Source organism: Gavia stellata, chromosome 8, assembly GCF_030936135.1.
Source record: "Gavia stellata isolate bGavSte3 chromosome 8, bGavSte3.hap2, whole genome shotgun sequence".
Taxonomy (NCBI): Eukaryota; Metazoa; Chordata; class Aves; order Gaviiformes; family Gaviidae; genus Gavia; species Gavia stellata.
Window position 1 is genome coordinate 22,972,556 of NC_082601.1, and position 20,388 is coordinate 22,992,943.

Here is a 20,388-nt window from a genome sequence, read left to right on the forward strand (position 1 = left end):
CATATTCTCCTTGGACTTCTTTTGCAGTTCTGTGGGTTTGTATCTTGTGTTTAGTTCAAGGTATCTCTCATGATACTGGCAATAGTGAGAAGCCTGTTAGAAGTCTGTGCTGGTGATATAAATCGAGAAGAATTCTGTTGGTGCAGCTCGTGCAAACAAGTAGGTCATTTAGTATCTGAATGAGACAAAGTTTACAAATCCAGCCAATGGATAGATGGAGAAAACATGTTGGAGAAGAGCAAGGAGAACGTGGAGCAGGAATTGTATCTGCTAAGACACACTTAGTTTGCATTGCTCACAGATCCTAATTATCTTTTGGACAGCTGACACCCGTTGCAAGTATACAGTTCATTAAGGTATTTGTGGATGCCAAGTGACAAACTATGTTTGTGAAAGAGTTGACCTAGGAGCTGTGTTCATACCAACTTCGAAAATGTCACTAGTTTAGCTTACCTTTCTCATGCGTGGTATGAAAGGCTGAGGAGGTGAAATATGGATGCAGATGATAAAACTGGCTCCCTAGGAAGAATTATGTCCCTATGCTTTTGGAGACTTTTTTCCCCTCTCTATCAGCACTTTCCTCCTACTGAAATCTTCATGGGAGAAGAATTTATACCCCAAGGAAAAAGTTTTAGTAATGGTTCATCCTTAAAAAAAACAAAACAAAACAGTTCTTTTCCTTTGACTGACCTTACATTAACTCTGGCTTGTAGAGTACTCCGAATTAAGAGGCAATGCCACTTTCAATTTTAAGTAACTCTGGATTTGTCTAATCTATACTGGGGCAGAGAATCAGCAACATGTAACTGTTGGCTCTTTGCTAAGTCCTTCAATGGGTTCAGGCAGAACCAAGTGAGTTGTTACCCTGTTCTTGGATAGGGTCTGTGAGCACATGGGAACCAGGCAGCTGAGCAACAAGACCTAGTTTCCTTTCTTTGCAGATGTACCAGATAACAAGAGAGAGATTAAAGAGTATTTGATCAACTGTGGCAGAGTTTGAGAAGCTGCACAGAGTGCTTCTGACTTCCTGTTCCTTCCAGTGCTTCAGTGTAATAGATAGGAGTCAGTCTTAAGAAACGGAGCTCTATATTACCTTATGGTAACAAGAAGGTATCCGTTCATAGTTGTGTGCAACTCAAGCAGCATATTTTTTGGGATGAAATCTGTTTCATTTTTCTGACAGTGCTGTGTTCTTGGGAAGTAAAACTTGTCAAGATCAAAATATTGTATGACCAAGTTAGAAAACCTGTTGACATAACAGGCAAGAGAGTAATTTTTTTTTTTTTCCTGGTACCAATAAACCAACGAAATAAACAAACCTCAGAGTAAAAAGAAAAAAAGTATTTTCTTCAGTAGTTATGACAAAGGGGAGGAAAAAAGCTTGCATATATACCAAACGGAACCACTCCAGATACAGACGTGCCTCATCAGCCAGAGACTGGAGTCTCTTAATAACTGTCTTTTTAGCTGTGGCTGTGCCGTACTGCTTATGACCCTTTCATTGTCTAAAGGGTAACTACAAGGGTCTTTCAGTGCATTTGAACTGGACAAGAGCCATCCCCAAAGCTGATCATCAGATGCAAAATTTTCTTTCTTCTGTTCACTTGAAGTAGAATAGCAACTGACAGATGGGTGCTGGAAGTTATTTCCCTTGGATTGTGAATCCAGGACCAATCCTGTTTCCTTTCTGGTCTTTCCAGGGGTCCCTCTTAGGAAAATATAATAAAGAGATTTATTTGACAGCTGTAGAGGATGTACTTCTGTGATTCGGGGAGGAGACTTCTACCCGCCCCCAATTTCTTCTCCCCTTCTTTTGGGAACCTTCTCCTGCCCTAGTCTCAGGAAGGCTGCAGACACCCTCTGTCTGTCCCAGATTGAGAGTGGAAATGCTCTTCTCTGCTGTCGTTCTCAGACTCAACATGCCAGTGTAGGTTTTGATAACCAGATTCCTGTTTGCATGCTGTAAGGTGGCTTGCTCACTGGAAGTGTGTCAAATTTAGAATAGATTTCAGATGTTCATAACAGGAATTGTATTGTTTGGTCTTTTTATACTTCTTGAGAGTATTCAAAAAAGGCATAGCTGTGATGGTTTTACTAATGCACTGCTTTTCAAAGGTTGTGATATTGTTCAAAGTATGTGTGTCTCCTACTAGAGTGGGATCTGTGTTGATGAGTCCATGATGAGAAAACAGCCTCAGGTGCCACAAAACAACCATCCTTGTTTTCTGCAGTTTTCTCTGTGTGTGATCGCAGCATTACAGTAAATCCTAACCAGTATTTCTGCATCGTTTTGTAACTTTATTTAAAAGTTACAACAATAAGAAAAAATATGACTTTTATTTTCTTTTTTAAATCTAGATGAAGAAAATAGTTTACATGTTGTGGTGAATTGTGGGGAAGCACTACTGAAGAATAATACTTACTGGCCCCTGGTTAGTGATTTTATAAACATACTTTCACACCAAAGTGTGGCAAAGAAATTTTTGGAAGATCATGGTCTTTTGGTAACATGGATGAATTTTGTATCATTCTTTCAAGGTATGTGACTTTTATAATCAGTACTAATACAAGGATGTTAAGACAGCTTAATGTTCGCAGTAGCAAAATCCTTCCACGGCTGTATGTAAATATTTAATTCTTTAGTATTCTCATAAGTCTGTATTTCTGGAAGGGAACAGTATATTCTAGAAAACAGGTAGATTCGAAAATGTTCTAATGGATCTTTGTCTTGTGTGGACTAGTTAAAGGGCAATTGCATCACACTTGACTGAGATTCATGGTGCCAGAATTCTCAGGTTGAACTTAAAGTACAAGTCATAACTTGTCCTAAAGTGTTTTACTGGTGAAGTTCTAAATTTAAATATCAGGTAAACTAATCTGATAAATCTGGATCTTTTTCTAAGTGTTGCTGTAAAGAAACTTTTTTGTTACTTAAAAATATTTAAAAATTGTGAACTTTTCAATACTGAAAAATGTTCTGCCTAGAAAGAGGACCAGATATTTTCCATCCAAATGTTCCTATTGACTAAGTGAGGTTCAAAGTAGAAGGGCTGCTGTCCATGTTAACGTCACCTGAACAGCAAGGACTACAGTTACTAGCCAATTTAGAGCTATTGTTCTTTTCTGGTCTATTTCTGTTCAAACTTTGGTGCTTGTTCTCATATTTTACCTATTATTCTCCTGCTAGATAAAATAGATTGTTACACTTTGTGGTTTTTTTGTCTTAATAGGTGTGTGAATGCATAACACTAAAAATACTGCATTCCACTTAGCCCTAGTTAAATATTTGGTTGTATAACTCTGATAAATCTTTGAAGGTATGAATTTAAATAAACGAGAATTAAATGAGCACGTGGAGTTTGAATCGCAGACGTACTATGCTGCCTTTGCTGCTGAGCTGGAAGCCTGTGCCCAGCCGATGTGGGGTCTTCTGTCACACTGCAAAGTTAGGGTAAGACTAACATTTCTCTGTCATCATTCTTGTCTTTCTTCATGATTTATTCTAGAGTTCTCAAATTTGAAAGGTCTGTCTGTTTTGTGTTTGAAAAGACTTGGGTTTTGCTGTCTTTGTCTACCGAATATGTAAAACTGTGATCAGCTCAGATTCTGTGTATAGTGAGTATAGTATTCATGCTTGTACCTTATTTATTGTCTCCAGAACTTGGACTACAAGTCTGGGATGTGTACAGTCATTCCATATGACTGTACATATGGAATAACTTCTAAGCTAATGCAGAACTTGATAAATGTCTCTGAGTCACTCTGCCTTTGTTCAGTGGGAAAGGAGATACATAAGTCACCCCTAATGTGATTATAATGTTGATTGTGTCTGCAAATAGACACTCCATTATGGTGGGGGATGGAGTAATTTATGGTTTTGTGTTGTTTTACTAACAACCTGAGGTGAAAATCTCTTTGGTTCTGACATCTTATGGTCTCCTAACTAGAGCAAAGAGTTGTTACTATTTGCTAGACTGTAAATTATATTCAGTTACAGTAAAAATGGAATCCATCAGCTTATAGGAATATTTAACAAGTGAAGAAACTTTGTATTGGTTATTTTTTATGAAATAAATACTTATCTTTGAAATTAGCTTATTAAGATACGTAATGGTGTCCATGAGACAGTAATACCTGAATTGAACTGTGCACTGAAAAGATGTGCGCGAGCGTACCATGCGATTTTAAGAGTCTAAATCAGTCAGTTGCAAAAGCCTTTTCATGATCTAAGTTATACTGATACATTTATGAGTCTAAATTATCTTTTGAAAACTGACTTACAACTTCTGGCTTTTTGAAGTATTCCTTTCTTTTTAGCTTAGGGATGGGAAGGTCTGCCTTTTGTTTAAGGCCTGTATGATTCCTTACTCCACCTGTCGGCATGTCAGTCATGTTTTCACTCCCATGTTTGAGCCCTTTGGTTGTTCTCAATAAACCTGGAAGAGTTTTAGAAATCTCGTAGCTTAATTGTTGTACTTGTTTAGTGAAACCTGATGGGTGGGAGGAGATTCCAGCTCATGTCCTGCAGGTGAGGGAAAGCCATCAGAGCCTGGCCACGGTGGAGAACGGAGCAGCAGGATGGGAGTGTTGACTATTGTATTTCCTGATGAGAAAAGGTGTCTGACTGAGCCAGTTGGCACTTGCACAGCTTCTGGCTGGCCAAAGCGCTGCTGGCTTTTGCATGAGAAGTGTTTCATAGATATTCTAACAGTCTGAGGCAGGTCTGGAGTCTGTGTTTAAGGGGAAGGGAAGATTAAAGGAAAAGTCTGTAAGAAATGAGGCTTTCTAAGTTCCCCTGATCACAGAGCAATTTGGTTTAGCTTCCCTCCTACCTTCCCTTCTTGCATATCACTGCTTCGCTCCTGGAGGGCAATGTACAGCTGTAGTCTTGAAATACATTATTTAATCTGAAATATAGTTTTAGGGCATTGTTAGAGTTATATCATACAATCATAACAAGGTTTGCTTGTTTAAAATCCATGCAGTATTGTGTTATCATTGCATTTCAGGTGCATCGTGTTAGCAAACTGTAAGGACCTTTCAGTCGATAAAACTTGCAGGACATTAGCCATTCTTTTTGATTGCATGGAAAGACTTTTTTTTTATGCTCATATCTCTAAATTTTTGGTAAAAATAAATGGATGAATTATACAACAGTAGGGAATAGGACCAGCCAACCATTCTGAAGGTGCCTTAATTCTCACCATTGAAATGATAATCTTTTAAAGTAACAGTGAAACCATCTTAATAATTACTAATTTCCATATGATGAGGGCATAAATTATGTACTGTAAAAATATTCTTGAAATAATCATATTTACTTGTAGTAGGAAAACAGAAACACTTACTTAAAACTGTTTTGGCTTATATAGTACACTGGTTTCTCTTACTGCAGGAAACACAGGAGTACACACGAAATGTTGTCAGATACTGCCTTGAAGCACTTCAGGACTGGTTTGATGCTATCAACTTTGTAGATGAGGTAAATATCCTTAGTGAATTTAAGCAAAGTACTGTAAAAATCTGATTAAACTTCAAAGGTGATACACTCCCCCCCCCCATTAAATCATCATTCTAGGTGCTGTCTGAAAAAGGATTGCCTTGCTGAAATTAGAGTTTGTACTTAACAGTTGTGATGTTATGTCCCAGGATCCTTTAACTGTAGAGTCTTGATGATTTAGATTTGCTGGTGCAAGCTCAAGCTGTGTGAGTCTTGAAAGTAGTGCCATTGATGTACTACTGTTCTGCTGAATGAAGAGCTGAAGCAATGGCAAAACAGAAGTCTTCTGATATGGTAGCGGGGAGCAGCTTTGCCACCTTAGCAAGCAGTAGTCTCAATCAGTTCAGAGTGTTGTTAGCTACTGGGGGCTTAGTAAGAGATTAACTACAGCAGTCTGAATAACAGAAATTTCTGAATGTTTGGAAAGTGCAGGGGAATGAAGTAATACTAGGTTAGTGGAAAGTAAGTTCATCAAATGAAGACATGCAAGATACTGTTCTTGGTGGTTGTGACAAATACATTTGTAGGATTGTTTTTTTAATATATGATATTAAAGTATCTTTATTTTCCTTTCAGCCAGCTCCTAACCAAGTTACTTTTCATTTGCCACTGCACCGTTACTTTGCCATGTTTTTAAGTAAGGTAAGCACATGTTTTAGTCACACAGAAGATGGAAATTCCATGTTGAGTGTGATTGTTCAGTACAGTGTGTGCTTGTTTTTGTTTCTAGGCTGTCAAATGCCAAGAACTAGATCTGGATACTATCTTGCCAGATCAGGAGATGCTGATGAAACTCATGATTCACCCACTTCAGATTCAGGTATGGGCAGACTTCTGACTTTTTGATGCAGATGTAGAGCTATACAACAACAAAAAAGTTGCTGTCTGATTCTTTTAACCCCAGTCATTTAAATATATTTGGAAGAATTTAGCAAGGGAGAGTATGTCTTAATTGTGGAATATCAAAATAAGCACTATGTGATAATAACAACTACAATATACTAAGTAGTTACGATAAACTCTTTTCTTCCTATTTGCAAAATTAAATATGTGGCATTAGTTATCATACTTTGAGAAGTATGGTAGTAATATTCACTGCAGCACTTTCAAAAGGGTAGGAGGAACTAGCCCTTTGAAAACATGGACTTGCATGTTCATAGAATAGCTACCAATGGAGTGCAAGCTGAGAAGAAACCTGAATATGAAAACTTCGTATTTTAAATTGAGAATGAGTTTAAGAATGGATGCACACTGCAACACATTTTTATTTACAAATTTGTATTTATTTGTATGTAAGTGGTAGTCAGCAGTATTTGTAATCACTAATTTTATATCTAACTTTGTTTTAACCATGATGCCTGCATCTCTGGAGTACTCGTAAAGATTTCAATAAATAAGTACATAAATAAATCACTTCATTGGCTTTGATCACTTTTGTTGTCCGAAATGTGCCCTCATACGAAAGTATGGTATCTGTTTCATAAACTTACAGTGGTTCCTTTTCATCCCTTACTCCCCCAAAGAAGTAAATTAGTATAAAAAAGTTTACTTTTATATAAAGGTGTAGTATGTATGTATATGTGTGATAATATATTGATGATCTGCTAACGTTGAACTGAATAGCTGAATATCCCTGAAATGTTTGTAAAATTTTATTTTATTTTATTTTACCTCAACAGGCAAGTCTTTCTGAAATTCACAGCAACATGTGGGTTAGAAATGGTCTACAAATTAAAGGACAGGCCATGACTTACGTGCAGTCTCATTTCTGCAATTCAATGATTGATCCTGACATTTATCTGCTGCAAGTAAGTTGTGTTTTCTGAGAAGCCAAGCCAATGCTTGTCTACCAACAAACTATGGACTAAAATTAATTTATTCTTTTTCCACAGGTCTGTGCCTCTAGGCTGGACCCAGATTATTTTATTTCATCTGTTTTTGAAAGGTAGGGTTAAAAGATGAATGCTCTTGTTCAGTGTTGTGCTAGCTGTTGACTAATTTATGCCATGTGAGAGAAATGGTGCATATCTGATATACATCTTCACTGTTACGACTCTGCCTAGCCAAAACTAACACTTAACCTAAGGGCTCTACCGAAAGAAGTATCTCAAGGTATATCCTTGATTTTTTACAGGACTGGCTTTAGATTTACAGTGCGGTAGTGAAGTTTCAGACAGTTGTTTTCGGAGCATCTTCAGATTTTTTTTAAGTTTTGCACATGTTCATATGCAAGCTTTCAGGATATGCTAGCCTGAAGAAGTAGATAAATAGAGATAAATAGAGCTGCAATAGTAAGAGACACAGAAAGGATATCTGCTTTTCTGGATAGAATAAAATCAGGGTTTGAAAACAGATTAATTGGCATTAGCTTTTATATGTTCATAAATGTAAGGTATTTTCATGTGGAGTAAATATCACTATAGCACATTCCATAGGTAGTTAAATAAAAATCCAAATTTAAAAACAAGAGGGTTTTCATGTAATTTTGCATATTACTGCATTATATGCATTTTATTTTGTATTCATTTTGGTTTGTTGTGAAATGGTATCCTGAGTTTATCAGTACATTTCACATTGGCGTTTTAATGTTGGAGAATTATGTTTCTGACTTTACTCTTCGCTATGTAGATTTAAGGTGGTAGATCTGTTGACGATGGCATCACAGCATCAAAATACAGTTCTTGATTCAGAGCATGAAAGGTCCATGTTGGAAGGAGCCTTAACGTTTTTGGTCCTTCTGTTAAGTCTTCGTTTACATTTAGGTAAGAATCACTGCTTCAGGAATACTTGTATGTAAATAACATGCCTGTGCATTTATATTTAACATTTAGTAGCTACCATAAAGCTGATCAGCCGTATAGTAACTTAAAGCATTTAACACTTGGTTTCATTTTTGCCAGTTACTGAATTTTAATCCCTTATGAATTAGAAATAGACAAAATACACAGAAATGGAGAAAAATGGCTTTAATGGAAATGACTGATTTGTATATGTGATCACATGAAGATTCTGTATCTTTTTCAAAAAGACAGCAGTTTTAGTTTGTACCTGTCTTTTCTGACTGAGGTTGTCTCTCTCATAACATTTGCGCTCCCCCCTTTTCTTTTGCTGTATTTTTATAGCACTGTATCATTACTTAATGTTTGTATGAAGTTTAACTTGGATTTAATGACAAATTTGTGCTGTATATGTGTTTTAAAATCACGCTATTTTAATGGCTTTTTAAATGTTACTGTTCTAGGAATGACGGATGATGAGATCCTCAGAGCAGAGATGGTAGCCCAACTCTGTATGAATGACAGGACACACAGTTCGTTATTGGATCTCATATCCTTGGAATATATTAACTAGTGTGCATGAAAGAGGATGACAGGTACCTGGATAGTAGTGGGATTTTGGAGCTTGAACAACATGTTTTCAGCTTAACGTAATTACAACAAATTGTGTAAAGGTGTGTTTGCATATACTTATCATCAGCAAAGGCATTTGCTCCAGCTTTAGTTTTTCTTAAAAAATATGCAATACTTTGTAATAGTTTTAAATTAGTTTTGATACAAAATGCTTAACTGCGCTTAATTATTTTTTTAACACTACAGAAGCCTTTTAGGTGTGAGGTGAAAAGTCTGTTTTCCAATGACATTGTAAAAAGTTTAGCCAAGCGTCACCTTTATCTGGATTTGACCTTTGATTATTGCTAATTTTATACCACCGTAAAAAGAAGCCATTCTATGCTATATTGGCTTTTGCTATCAATAGCTGAAAATGCAAATAATAGCAATTCTGAATGCTGCTTTGAAATTAGAGCGAAATGCATGTGTTATGGGTGGAAGTGTCTTGAAGAACAGCAAACTCAAGGAAGTCTTTCTGCGCAGCTGAGCACAAATATACAGGTTTTACTGCTATCAGCATATTAAGCTGTGGAGGCAAATTAAATAGCTTGTGGTGATTGCCCAAAAGAGCTTGCAATCCAAGGATAGGCATTGAGCAAAAATATTAGGAATTCATTAAGATAGGAAAGGAGAAGATTGAGAGTTACAAATATGTAATAAAAATAATTAATTATTACGATATGACCTAGTAACTCAATCACTTAAATATGTAAAACAAGTGAATCATTTATACAAGCAATCACTTATCATTAAGCAGAAGTTTCCTTATTTGTAATTGTTACTTGTGATTTGGGGTAATGTCATTAGGTCAATTAAGTATAGCTACCAAAAATGAGAAACAGCCAATCCAAGATGTAGAATTACTTATTGTGTTTATGGATCCCACGCTATTTACTTGCTTTTTCTGCACTTAGCTGTAAATGCAAAATATTCTTGCTATGAAGAAAGCCAAAGTGTTAGTAAATAAAGGCAAGTACAAAAACATTATATACACTACAGGTAGTAGGTTTTATTTATCATTTAATACCTACCTGTTGAGCCAAGCATGTAGCAATCTGCTTGTTTTAAAAAGTTTAGTGCCCTAGCTAGGAGGTTTAATTGACTTCAGTAATAGTCATTGTTCCATAGCAACTGGAGCGTACAGACCTCTTGTGGTAAACACGGAGCACTGCTGAAGTGTAGCTTCTGAAATGAGTGACTGAAAATGTCGAGAGGGAAGTAAAATGCTGTGTGCTGCAACTAAGTTAACTTTGCTTTTCTTAACACAAACATTACATTCCAGAAAACCCCAATCCTAAAAGTGGTATTATTCCAGGAAGCTTAAGCTTTGAATCAGTCTTGTCAGCAGTGGCTGATTTTAAAGCTCCTGTTTTTGAACCTGGAGGTTCCATGCAACAAGGAATGTATACACCTAAAGGTATGGTAATCGGTAATCGGTGTCCTCTTGTCTTACCACTGAGTATGTTACGCTTAACCATACTTAACTTAAACCATACTTAGCTTAACCATATGCTTAACTTAAAAAAAACCAAACCAACCAAACAAAAAACAATCCCCCCCCCCCCCAAAAAAAAACCTACAGGAAACCTAAACCCAAAACTACCACCACAAAACCCCCACAAAACTGGTTTGACTTTTTCATTATTGTTTATTGCTTATATTTAAGAACATTGCTAAAGGCTGTTAATAGTTTTTAATAAATTCTTTTTGATCTAAAGTGAAAATGAGCTTCTCGTATTAATCAGGTATCCTTAGAAATCAAGGGAAAAATGGAGAACTGAAAAATGATGTTATTTGTATTTCACTGGTCTGCATACTTAATCACTGATGTGATTTTAAAAAAATCTGATGCATGTTCCATAGCGTTTAGAACTGTTTGTGCTGGTGAGGTGTCAGTTGCAAAGATTTTTTTTCTTCGAACTTCTCGACATTTTGATTATGAAAGATATCATGATGCATAATTCTTTCTTTTATATTGCTTAACTATCTTAGTAGACTAACATTTTTTGGACTCAGTAGTGAGGGTCTAGAACAAATTTCAGACTAGACTGGTTGTAGAATATTGTTCTATACTTCTACAATGCATACAATGCAAAAATGACAAGTTTCGTCACCTAACCGGCTTGTCATCTAAATGGGACTCAACATAGTGTTGGTATATCAAAGGAGAGGAAAAATTTAAGAACCCAGTGTTCCATTACTGTTTCCTGTCACTGAGCAGATAAACCCGTAGGAGTCTGAAATGCTCCATGTGCTCTGGTTGTGCTTCAACTTATGGCAAAGCTGAAGAGGAATTAACTCCTTCCTCCCCTTGTGTACCTCACTTGAGAACTGGCAGGGTTGGGGTCTGACAGTTTTGAAACTGTTTGGTTTGTAGGCTGTGTTCTTATGTGGATTTATTTTTTTGTTGTTGTTAATGTAGGAACTAATACTGTACTAACTCGTTTGCCAGTTTTTGTACTAGGAGAGTGATGAGTCAAGTGAAGTTCTTACTTTTATACAAATTAACAACCAGTGAAGTGATTTTGTGAAACCAAAGTTTTGGGAATTGATTCATTCTGGTTCCTTGATGTGTAATTAGTCAGCTTAACACCTATGTATCCAATATAACTTTATGTTAATGTTCTGTAAACTGCATTTCCTTATGTCATGTCTGATTTCTGGATCTTGTGACATGTTGGTCTTTTTCATAACACAGCATGAAGGAAAAAAAAAGATGGATTATGGTGTTTTTAATTATAACACTCTATGTTTAGGGAATCTGATGCTAGATTATAGTGGTTTGTGGTTTTTTGGTGTTTGGTTTTTTAACATAGTTTACCTCTGGAATAGATTGTGTATCTTAAATCTTTAAGATATCTTTAAGTATCTCATCTATAGCAGTGAATACTGAAGTAATTAGTAATGCTATGCAGAATCCCTTTTTCTTCAAGTAATAAAAAACTGAAAGAGCTTCTGCAGGAATGAAAGCCAGCATGGTTTTCTTGTGTACTTATAGCCTTTTAAGTGTTTATAATCTTTATGAGACTGTATAGGTTCTCAAAAAGGATGGTGATATTCCAGTAGCTTTTAAGAATTGTAGTTTGTGTCCTGTCACAGTTTAAGCAAGTCATATTGAGATCCATTCGCACTAATCCCTTGTTTCCCTAAATTTAGGAAGGGGAAAAAATCTACTTTATGATCTCGGAAGCCCCAGATTTTGCTTCCATTAACCATTGGTTAAAAAAAAAATCAAACCAACTACAAAAAAAAGGACATAGTTCTTCCTGTTCTCTGCGGATTTGTGTGCTGAAGATGAGCTGTGTGTGCATTTCTAGTATTTCCTTTATGGCTCCTTCACATAGTCCTTTTTCCTCATGGTGCATTAGCAGCCCAAACAAGTTTGGTCTGTGTTTCAGACTGCAATAGTGAACTCTGTCCAGAAAAAAATGGATTTTTTGCAAGCTAAGTTTGATCATTAGTTTCTACTACGTATAAAAAAATGTGAACTGTTCTCTCTGAGCAGCATATGAGGGTATCTGTAGAACTGTCAACATTAGCAGAGGTTAATAGAAGTATAGCCACTTGTCTTCCCGCCTGGGGGAAATTAATCTCAAAAGTGTGATAAAGCTGCCTACTTTTGCCTGCAAAACCTTTAAAGACTGTTGTGCTTGTGTTGTGTTATGCCTGCTGGTGGAGCTAAAATTCTGTGTCCGTTGGTTTTCTTCTTGCTTTGATGAGGTCATTGAATATTGTCTTCATACTGCTGTGTTACGGGCGCTAAACCCTTCCGAACAATTAATAAAATGAACAGCTTCATTTAGCTTTAGGTTGGAAACTTAGTTTTGTTTTTTACTAACTTGTAAATACAAAAAAAAAAAAAAAAAAAAAAAAAGAAGTAGCAGTTAAATGGGATGTCTTTATTTATAGTCTGTTTAGACTTTTCTGTTTGTGATTGTTCTGAAAAGCCACTCTGGATGTTACTTTAGAGCTGCTAAATTAAAGGGAGATAACTAAGATTTTAATGCCAAAATAATGCATAGATATTAGTTATAAAACAAAGGCATGTCTGTAAAGGATTGATCACAAATGTTATTTTGTAAGAAACTTGGCCATTTTCAAGACTGAACAAAAAATTGTGTTAATGTAGTCATTTGGCTCACTGCACTTAATTATTAATCTGCAGTCTTTACTTCCTATTTTCAAGAGGGTTTGTGCTTATCAAGTACTAAGCGAAAAATAATTAAAACATTTTCTTACATGTACTTGGAAATTAAAAAGAGCAAAACAAGATGCATACAGAAAAGGTGGTTTTGGGGCTGCCTTCGTATACTTAGAATTGGATAAATACATTTACTTAGATTTTAAAATTAATTTGGAATTGTTGTTTTTAAAAACTTTCCTCAGCATGTGTTTCAACTATTATTTTATCAGAAATATGTGATTTTTCTTTTTGTCTTTTATCCCACATTGTAAATTATTACATAACAGAAAAGAAAGCTAGAAGACACTGAAATAAAGCTTGTTAATAGAAAAGATCTATTGCCTTAATAGATTGCTATTTTTTTGTAATGGAACTAAGAAAAATATTTTTGGTGAAATTTTGGTATCTTGATAAGTAGTAGCAATTATTACTATAGTAAGTATTATTAGTAAGAATGACTCTACTTTGCTGCAAAAAAATTATTATATAATAGAAAATTACATAATTGAAACTAGTTAAGAAGAGAATCTAGAATAAGTTGTAAGGTCTGTAAAGAGAATTTTAACATGTGACTTCTTTTAAACAACAGCCGAAGTTTGGGATAAGGAATTTGACCCTGTCATGGTAATACTTCGAACGGTTTACCGTAGAGATGTGCAGTCTGCAATGGACAGATATACGGCATTGTAAGTTGGATCATTTTTAGAAATGTAACATCCTATTGTTACTTGTTCCACAAAAAAGTTTTTGTTTTCACTGTCTGGTAGTGCTAATCATGTTATCAATGTTTTCAGGCACCAGATTTGTCCTTGAGTAAATAATTTTTAAATTTACAGGCAGTATCAGGGTTTTGGTTAGCTTAGTCTGTTGCTCTTTCATAAATGTTTAAAAATACATCTGAAGTGCCACAGACAAAGTAGTGAATGTCATCACAGATAAAATACTTAACCAAAAGTTAATGTTTAAAAATCAGTTACAAATCACTTAAAGAAAGCAGCCTTATCTATTTTTAATTGTTTTACATTTAGGTACATGAAGCACAGTATTACAGTGTTCTGTTTTTTGAAATTATATTGAAGACAATGTGGGTTTTGTCTATGTATTTACCCATGACAGAAACCATGGGTGAATTAAATTCTGATTTAAATGCAGGAAAAAACACTTGTGGCACCCGTTTAAGTTCTAAAAAGCAAGGTTATTTGGTCTCAATTCTGTCCCTTAACATTCCATCCCTTACAGCTTCTTACCCTTACAGATTCTTATTTCAGCTAATGTAATTTCATTCTCTTTTTTTTCACACCTTGGGAGTAAAAATCAGGTTTAAAAAACCCTTACAATAAACTTAGTGAAATAATCCTCTGCCCCTGTGCTCATTCCATTAAATCAAAGGGTCATCATAAATATACACTGTAAGTGATTTTGAGCAAGGTAGTAGTATTCTGTTAAATAATTGCATTGTCTACTGCACTGGATTCCAGCTTGTTACTAGATATGTGGGTCCATGTTGAATTTAATTCTTAAGTTCATAGATATGATAGTGCTGGTACTGTCAGGTATAGCTAATGATGTTTCCTCATGTTGCCTGTAATCCATTCCTACAGATGTGAGATTTTTATATTGGATGTCTGACTAACATGGATTTGGGTGAAGTGAAAAGTTTTCCATCTCTTCTATGTGCCTCTTAAAATGAAAATGGAATTTTTAAATTCATAGCTTTAATTCATAGCAGTAATTAAAAATTCATTTAACATTATAAGGTTATTTAAATCAGTGGTAATCCACAGAAAAATAAGACTGGATTCAGTTTGTGTATACATTCCAATTTTTGGAATGTTGCTCAAATAAATTAAATGGCTTAGAAATGCTCATCAATTCTAAAGTCGGTCTAAACAAAAGGAATGCAGGATAGTTATCTATAACAGTGGCAGTTGTCAACATTATTACAGTGTTTAACATAAGTCTCATTTGTTTCAACAGTTTAAAGCAAAGTGGTAAATTCCCTGGGAACCCATGGCCTCCTTACAAGAAAAGAACATCACTGCATCCAAGTTACAAAGGTCTCATAAAGCTTTTACACTGTAAAACCCTGCATATTGTGCTGTTCACGCTTCTTTACAAGGTACAGTCATAATTCTCATTAAGCCCAGTATTTTACTTCCACTTTTTCAGAACAGGAGTTCTTAGAATTACGATTTTTTTAATATATTATTTACGGTAGTCAGGTTCAAATTTGTATAACATTTTTACTATTGTTTTATTTTCTAAGTCTAGTATGATGATGTTTTTCTATCTTTTTATTATTTCATGAATGATTATTTCATTCTAAGTAAGCTAAGTCAGCTACCCACATGGATGAGCCATCCTACTCTAGTTTGAGGAACACTGTCTTAACCATCAGAGTTGCCATTTGAATTGTTGTTCTGTGATGGTTTCGGGGAGCATGGTGGTGTGAGTGATGTTCCTTTAGCTCCCACTGCAGAGTTTTAAGGCATCAGCAGCCTTTTCAAATATATGTAACCTTGATGGCTTTGCCATCCTAAATGGCAAATACATCTCATAGCTGCAGTTGGTTCTAACATCACTTCCCAGATACATTCTGGCCTTTGATAATGTTACAGCACTTGTTTTTCAGGACTAAATGATGCCTTTAAATTGTGTATAGTTTTGTCTTTGATAGTTGGCTGCCCACTTTAGGAGAAGTGCATCCTTTTTGAAGAGTATGTTAATGAGAAAATGGGATTTTGAATCTGGCTTTGTACTTGGGAAGTGCTTGCAAAGCACTGTGCTGCAGAGGCAGATGAGGGACTATAAAACGTGGTTTGAGGCACAGTAGTGCTTTTCCTGGACAGACTTTCCTTTTGTGCTTTTAAGTACTCCCAGCTCCTCTAAAGCTTTTATTTTGTTTTGCTGTTAAAGTTCTGTTGAACAGAAAATATCTGTTGTTAAGTATAGTAATGACTGTGTGGTATTCACAAAGAGCCATGCTTATTCCCACGGAGTTGTTTCAGCTGAATTCTTTCTCTAATGGAAGTATCGCGTAATTTGTCAGCATATCATTAAGATGAATGAAGACTTAAGATTTTACCTGAATTCATTCACCAGATTCCACCTTTATGACAGAAAAGGACTTCTCAAAAGCTTCATATTACTTACAAATTAATGACTTCAGTAAACTAGGTTTTTGCTATGTAATTAGTGCAATTTCAAAAATCTACTTGAAAAATATAAAAAATTTACTGTTTTACTACTAATTCTTCCTTACCCGTAATAGAATGAGACATGTTATGGTGAAGAGAGTTTCATGTGCAGAGACTATACCTTTTGGAAGCTCAGTGGTACAACATCTAATAGGTTGGTCAATGATATTTTTCATGCTGAATGCCTGTTCTGGCATGAGTTTCCAAGAGTGAAGCAAGGACAAAATATACCCTCTTTCCCCCTGCTTTAAACATTCTTTTATCAAGATTCTGGATCTGAATTTAGCCAAACTGTAGGCATTGCAAAGTTACATGGTGTGGATGTTCAGAGGCTGTTTATTTTGTTCTGTTAACTGCTGACCTCCCAAGAAAGTCAGCCTCAGACTGGGCATGCCCCACACCAGAGCTAACTAGAACTTTGCCTGGAGTGGCAGTACCTTGTTTCCTAGGGATTTCCATAATTCTGGCCAGAGAAGCTGCTGTGTGTTTAACCCTGCTTAGCCCCAGCCCGCTGCAGGGGCTGGGCTGCCCAATTACTGCAGGGTGAAGAACAAGGCTGAGATGTGGTTATAAGTAGCAGAGACTGGGGAATAGCATACCTGGAGAAAGTACTAGACAGGAGACTTACAGGAAGGCTGCTGAAGAAAAGGAGAGCTTGGGATTATGTAGAAGATGAAATAATATTTTGATATGGAACAAAAATGGAGACTGTAGGGAAGGAATGCATCATCTTTTACTGTCTTGCTCATATTTTTTTTCTGAGCCATTTTTTTTCTTATTCCATTAAGAAGTGTCAAGGACTTAAATCTTGAGAATCTTAAAATTTCTGGGTTCTACCAGATTTATGGGTGGTAGAAATTCTGTGGTGATTGATTCCATGGATTGCCTTAAATGATGTTTTGTCTGTTTGTGAAATTTTGCCAATTTATGACAACCTCTATATCTCTTGACTTTTGGGACTGGCTGCAGAAGAACAGTAAACTACATTCAATGATTTGACTTTTCAGAAGTGTTAGTCAACATGACTTTTGATTCTGACTGGTACAACTGCACATGGTTTTCATGTTAACTGAGTGGCCTTTTTAATTAAATAATCTCTGTAATCTCAAATTTGATTGGGTTTGATTAAATCAGCTGCTTAAACATAATTTAGAAAAGCTACTGTAAACCAGTATTTGTTTTAAGAACTTAATCTGTCTAATGTTTCTAATGGATGTATCTACTAATGAAATTTGGGCCCTTCAGAACCAAGTTTATTTAATACTTTACTAGGCTACACTCTAAAAATATCAATTTCTATAGTAGCCTGTCTACAAGAAAATTTTAAATATCTTTTCTCATCCACTTTCTTGCAGGTATCTTCTTGTTAACTTGCAGGTTCTTGCCATTTTCTTTCCTTTAAATCAGGATATTCTCAAGAGGAAAGTTGTCCCGGTTTTTAATTTCAGTAGCAATGGTTCTTCCTCTCAATGAATTGAAAGCTGTGTTAGAAGAAAGATATGGGCATTTGTTAATTTAAAGATAGGGTTATTTATTATTTGTTATTAAAAAAGGTTATGTGAAGATGGTTGTGAACTAAATTCATATTAACCCTTCTGACATTCCCAGTTACCCAGGCATTGCTTGTAGGACTAGGACCTCATGAGGCCTTATGGTGACTGATCACCTGAAAAAGGGAGGGAAGGCTAGGTGCAGCTCTTTGCTTGTAGCTGACAGTGGTGGTATCTGTGCAGCTTTACCTGGCATTTTGGTGTTAAAGTAAATCACAGCTTGAACCAGTAACAATTTTAAGGTACAAATTTGTTTGACTGGAAAGAGATGTAAAACTAAATTTTGGTTTTGCAGTGACGCTCAAAGGTTAGATGTTTCTAAACCTTAAAAAAATTTTTAATCGTCTTTAAAAAATTAAATAAAAACTGAAGAGTCCAAAGTGTATTATCCAGAACAGTCTTTTTGTACATTTAGATATATTGAAGTCTTAATAGGCTGAGTGAAATAATGATTTCCTGTCTTTTAAATACAACACTCCTGTTGATCCATCATATCCAAAATTACATGTCTTATTTTGTAGTAGTGTTCCATTACTGTTATTGGAGAGCTATGTTAATGTTATTACTCTTACTATTCTTGGCATACTTGAAACTTTTTTTTTTATCCTGTAGCATAATCACTAATCAGGTATTTTGTTGAAGCATTCAGTCATAACAAGAGTGAAGTTTAAAATATCTTGCTGATGTTTCAGAGTAGATATTCCAGGAACTTGAATAGGCAATTCACTGCTCTTGAAAATAATTTTTTCCTAACTGTATTTTTATGTATATAATGGGACTTTGAAAGTGTTACTGTGCAAGAAAAAGAAAACTCTTTTAAATGCTAAAACTGGTGCCCAGCGTCTACCAAAAATATACTAGAGTAGCAAGTGTTGTTACGGTGTTCTGCCTGTCTAGTCTTTTCTTTTTAACTGATACTCTTATCTCATGATACAGCTCTTGCGAGCACAGTGATTAATTAAGAAAACAAACCCGGGCAGAAATCACGTATGTGGCTCAAGACCTTCTACCTTTCCTTGTGTGGCTAACCTGGAAGGTAATGCTCAGAGATAAAATTTGTAGGTAGTATCTTGAGCTTCTTCATACAAGACTCCTGGCTACTTTCTTTACCTTCCAGTTTAGGTTGGAGATATCAATCAGGCTTTTGGCAGTTTTTGGGTTTTTGTAACAGGGTTTGTAAAAGTATCAAAGATAAAACCTTCTAAGATGTGAATGTCTGTTTTTTTCTGCCTAGATACTAATGGATCATCAGAATTTATCAGAACATGTGCTTTGCATGGTTTTGTATTTGATTGAGCTGGGGTTGGAAAATTCTCCAGAACAAGAGTCAGACGAAGAGGTAAGAATAAATACCATATTTTTCATTAAAATATGTAAGTATTGTGTAATGATTCAATATTCTTTAAAAATAGATGTTTATTAAAATTATAATTTTATTATAGGAATTAGAAGAAAACATCTTCATTTACTTAAGCAGGGATCAACTAAGCAAACAGAAATAATAAAATTGCATACTGTTGTAAAGAGGAGTATGGTATCTTGTTATGTTTTTCAACAGTTTCTGTATATGTAACAGAATCACAGAATCACTAAGGTTGGAAAAGACCTGTAAGATCATCAAAGCCAACCATCAACCCAACACCACCATGCCCACTAAACCATGTCCCACAATGCCATGTCTACATGTTTCTTGAACACCTCCAGTGATGGTGACCACCACCTCCCTGGACAGCCTGTTCCAATGTTTGACCACTCTCTCAGTAAAGAAATTTTTCCTAGAAATTTTTCCTAATATCCAGTCTAAACCTGGCAACACACAAGATCCAGTCTAACCTGACAACACAGATTGGTTAGATCTTTACTACTCTATAAATTAGTACTTAAAATTGGGTGCAAAAAAGTTTGATAGCCTTCTATGATGGCATGACTGGAGGGATAGATGAGGGAAGGGCAGTAGATGTCTACCTTGACTTCAGCAAGGCTTTTGACACCATCTCCCACATCATCCACATGGGCAAGTTTAGGAAGTGTGGGTTAGATGAATTGACAGTGGGGTGGATTGAAAACTGGCTGATAGGTAAAGCTCAGAGGGCTGTGATTAGTGGCACAGAGTCTAGTTGGAGGTCTGTACCAAGTGGTGTTCCCCAGGGGTCAGTACTGGGTCCAGTCCTGTTCAATATATTCATCAATGACCTGGATGAAGGGATATAGTGTGCCTTCAGCAAGTTTGCTGATGACACAGAACTGGGAGGAGTGGCAGACACACCGGAAGGCTGCGTTGCCATTCAGCGTGACCTGGTCAGGCTGGAGAGTTGGGCAAAGAGGAACCTTGCGAAATTCAACAAAGGCAAGTGTAGGGTACTGCACTTGGGGCGGAATAACCCCATGCATCAGTATGGTTTAGGGGCTGACCTGCTGGAGAGCAGTTCTGTGGAAAGGGACCTGGGGGTTCTGGTGGACAACAGGATGGCCATGAGCCAGCGATGTGCCCTTGTGGCCAAGGCGGCCAATGGCATCCTGGGGTGCATCAAGAAGAGTGTGGCAGGCAGGTCGAGGGAGGTTATCCTCC

At 36.1% G+C, this 20,388-nt stretch overlaps 1 protein-coding gene across 1 annotated transcript in view; it reads left to right on the forward strand.

The window, feature by feature from the left end:
- Nucleotides 1-20,388, forward strand: part of UBR3 (ubiquitin protein ligase E3 component n-recognin 3) — a 121,927-nt gene that overhangs the window by 33,269 nt on the left and 68,270 nt on the right. The window contains exons 9-21 of the mRNA XM_059820115.1: nt 2,359-2,538; nt 3,318-3,451; nt 5,396-5,482; nt 6,077-6,142; nt 6,231-6,320; nt 7,180-7,308; nt 7,393-7,445; nt 8,129-8,262; nt 8,742-8,827; nt 10,165-10,306; nt 13,662-13,758; nt 15,050-15,191; nt 19,054-19,158. Coding sequence (XP_059676098.1) covers nt 2,359-2,538; nt 3,318-3,451; nt 5,396-5,482; nt 6,077-6,142; nt 6,231-6,320; nt 7,180-7,308; nt 7,393-7,445; nt 8,129-8,262; nt 8,742-8,827; nt 10,165-10,306; nt 13,662-13,758; nt 15,050-15,191; nt 19,054-19,158 — 1,445 coding nt within the window. The remainder of the gene's footprint in view (nt 1-2,358; nt 2,539-3,317; nt 3,452-5,395; nt 5,483-6,076; nt 6,143-6,230; nt 6,321-7,179; nt 7,309-7,392; nt 7,446-8,128; nt 8,263-8,741; nt 8,828-10,164; nt 10,307-13,661; nt 13,759-15,049; nt 15,192-19,053; nt 19,159-20,388) is intronic.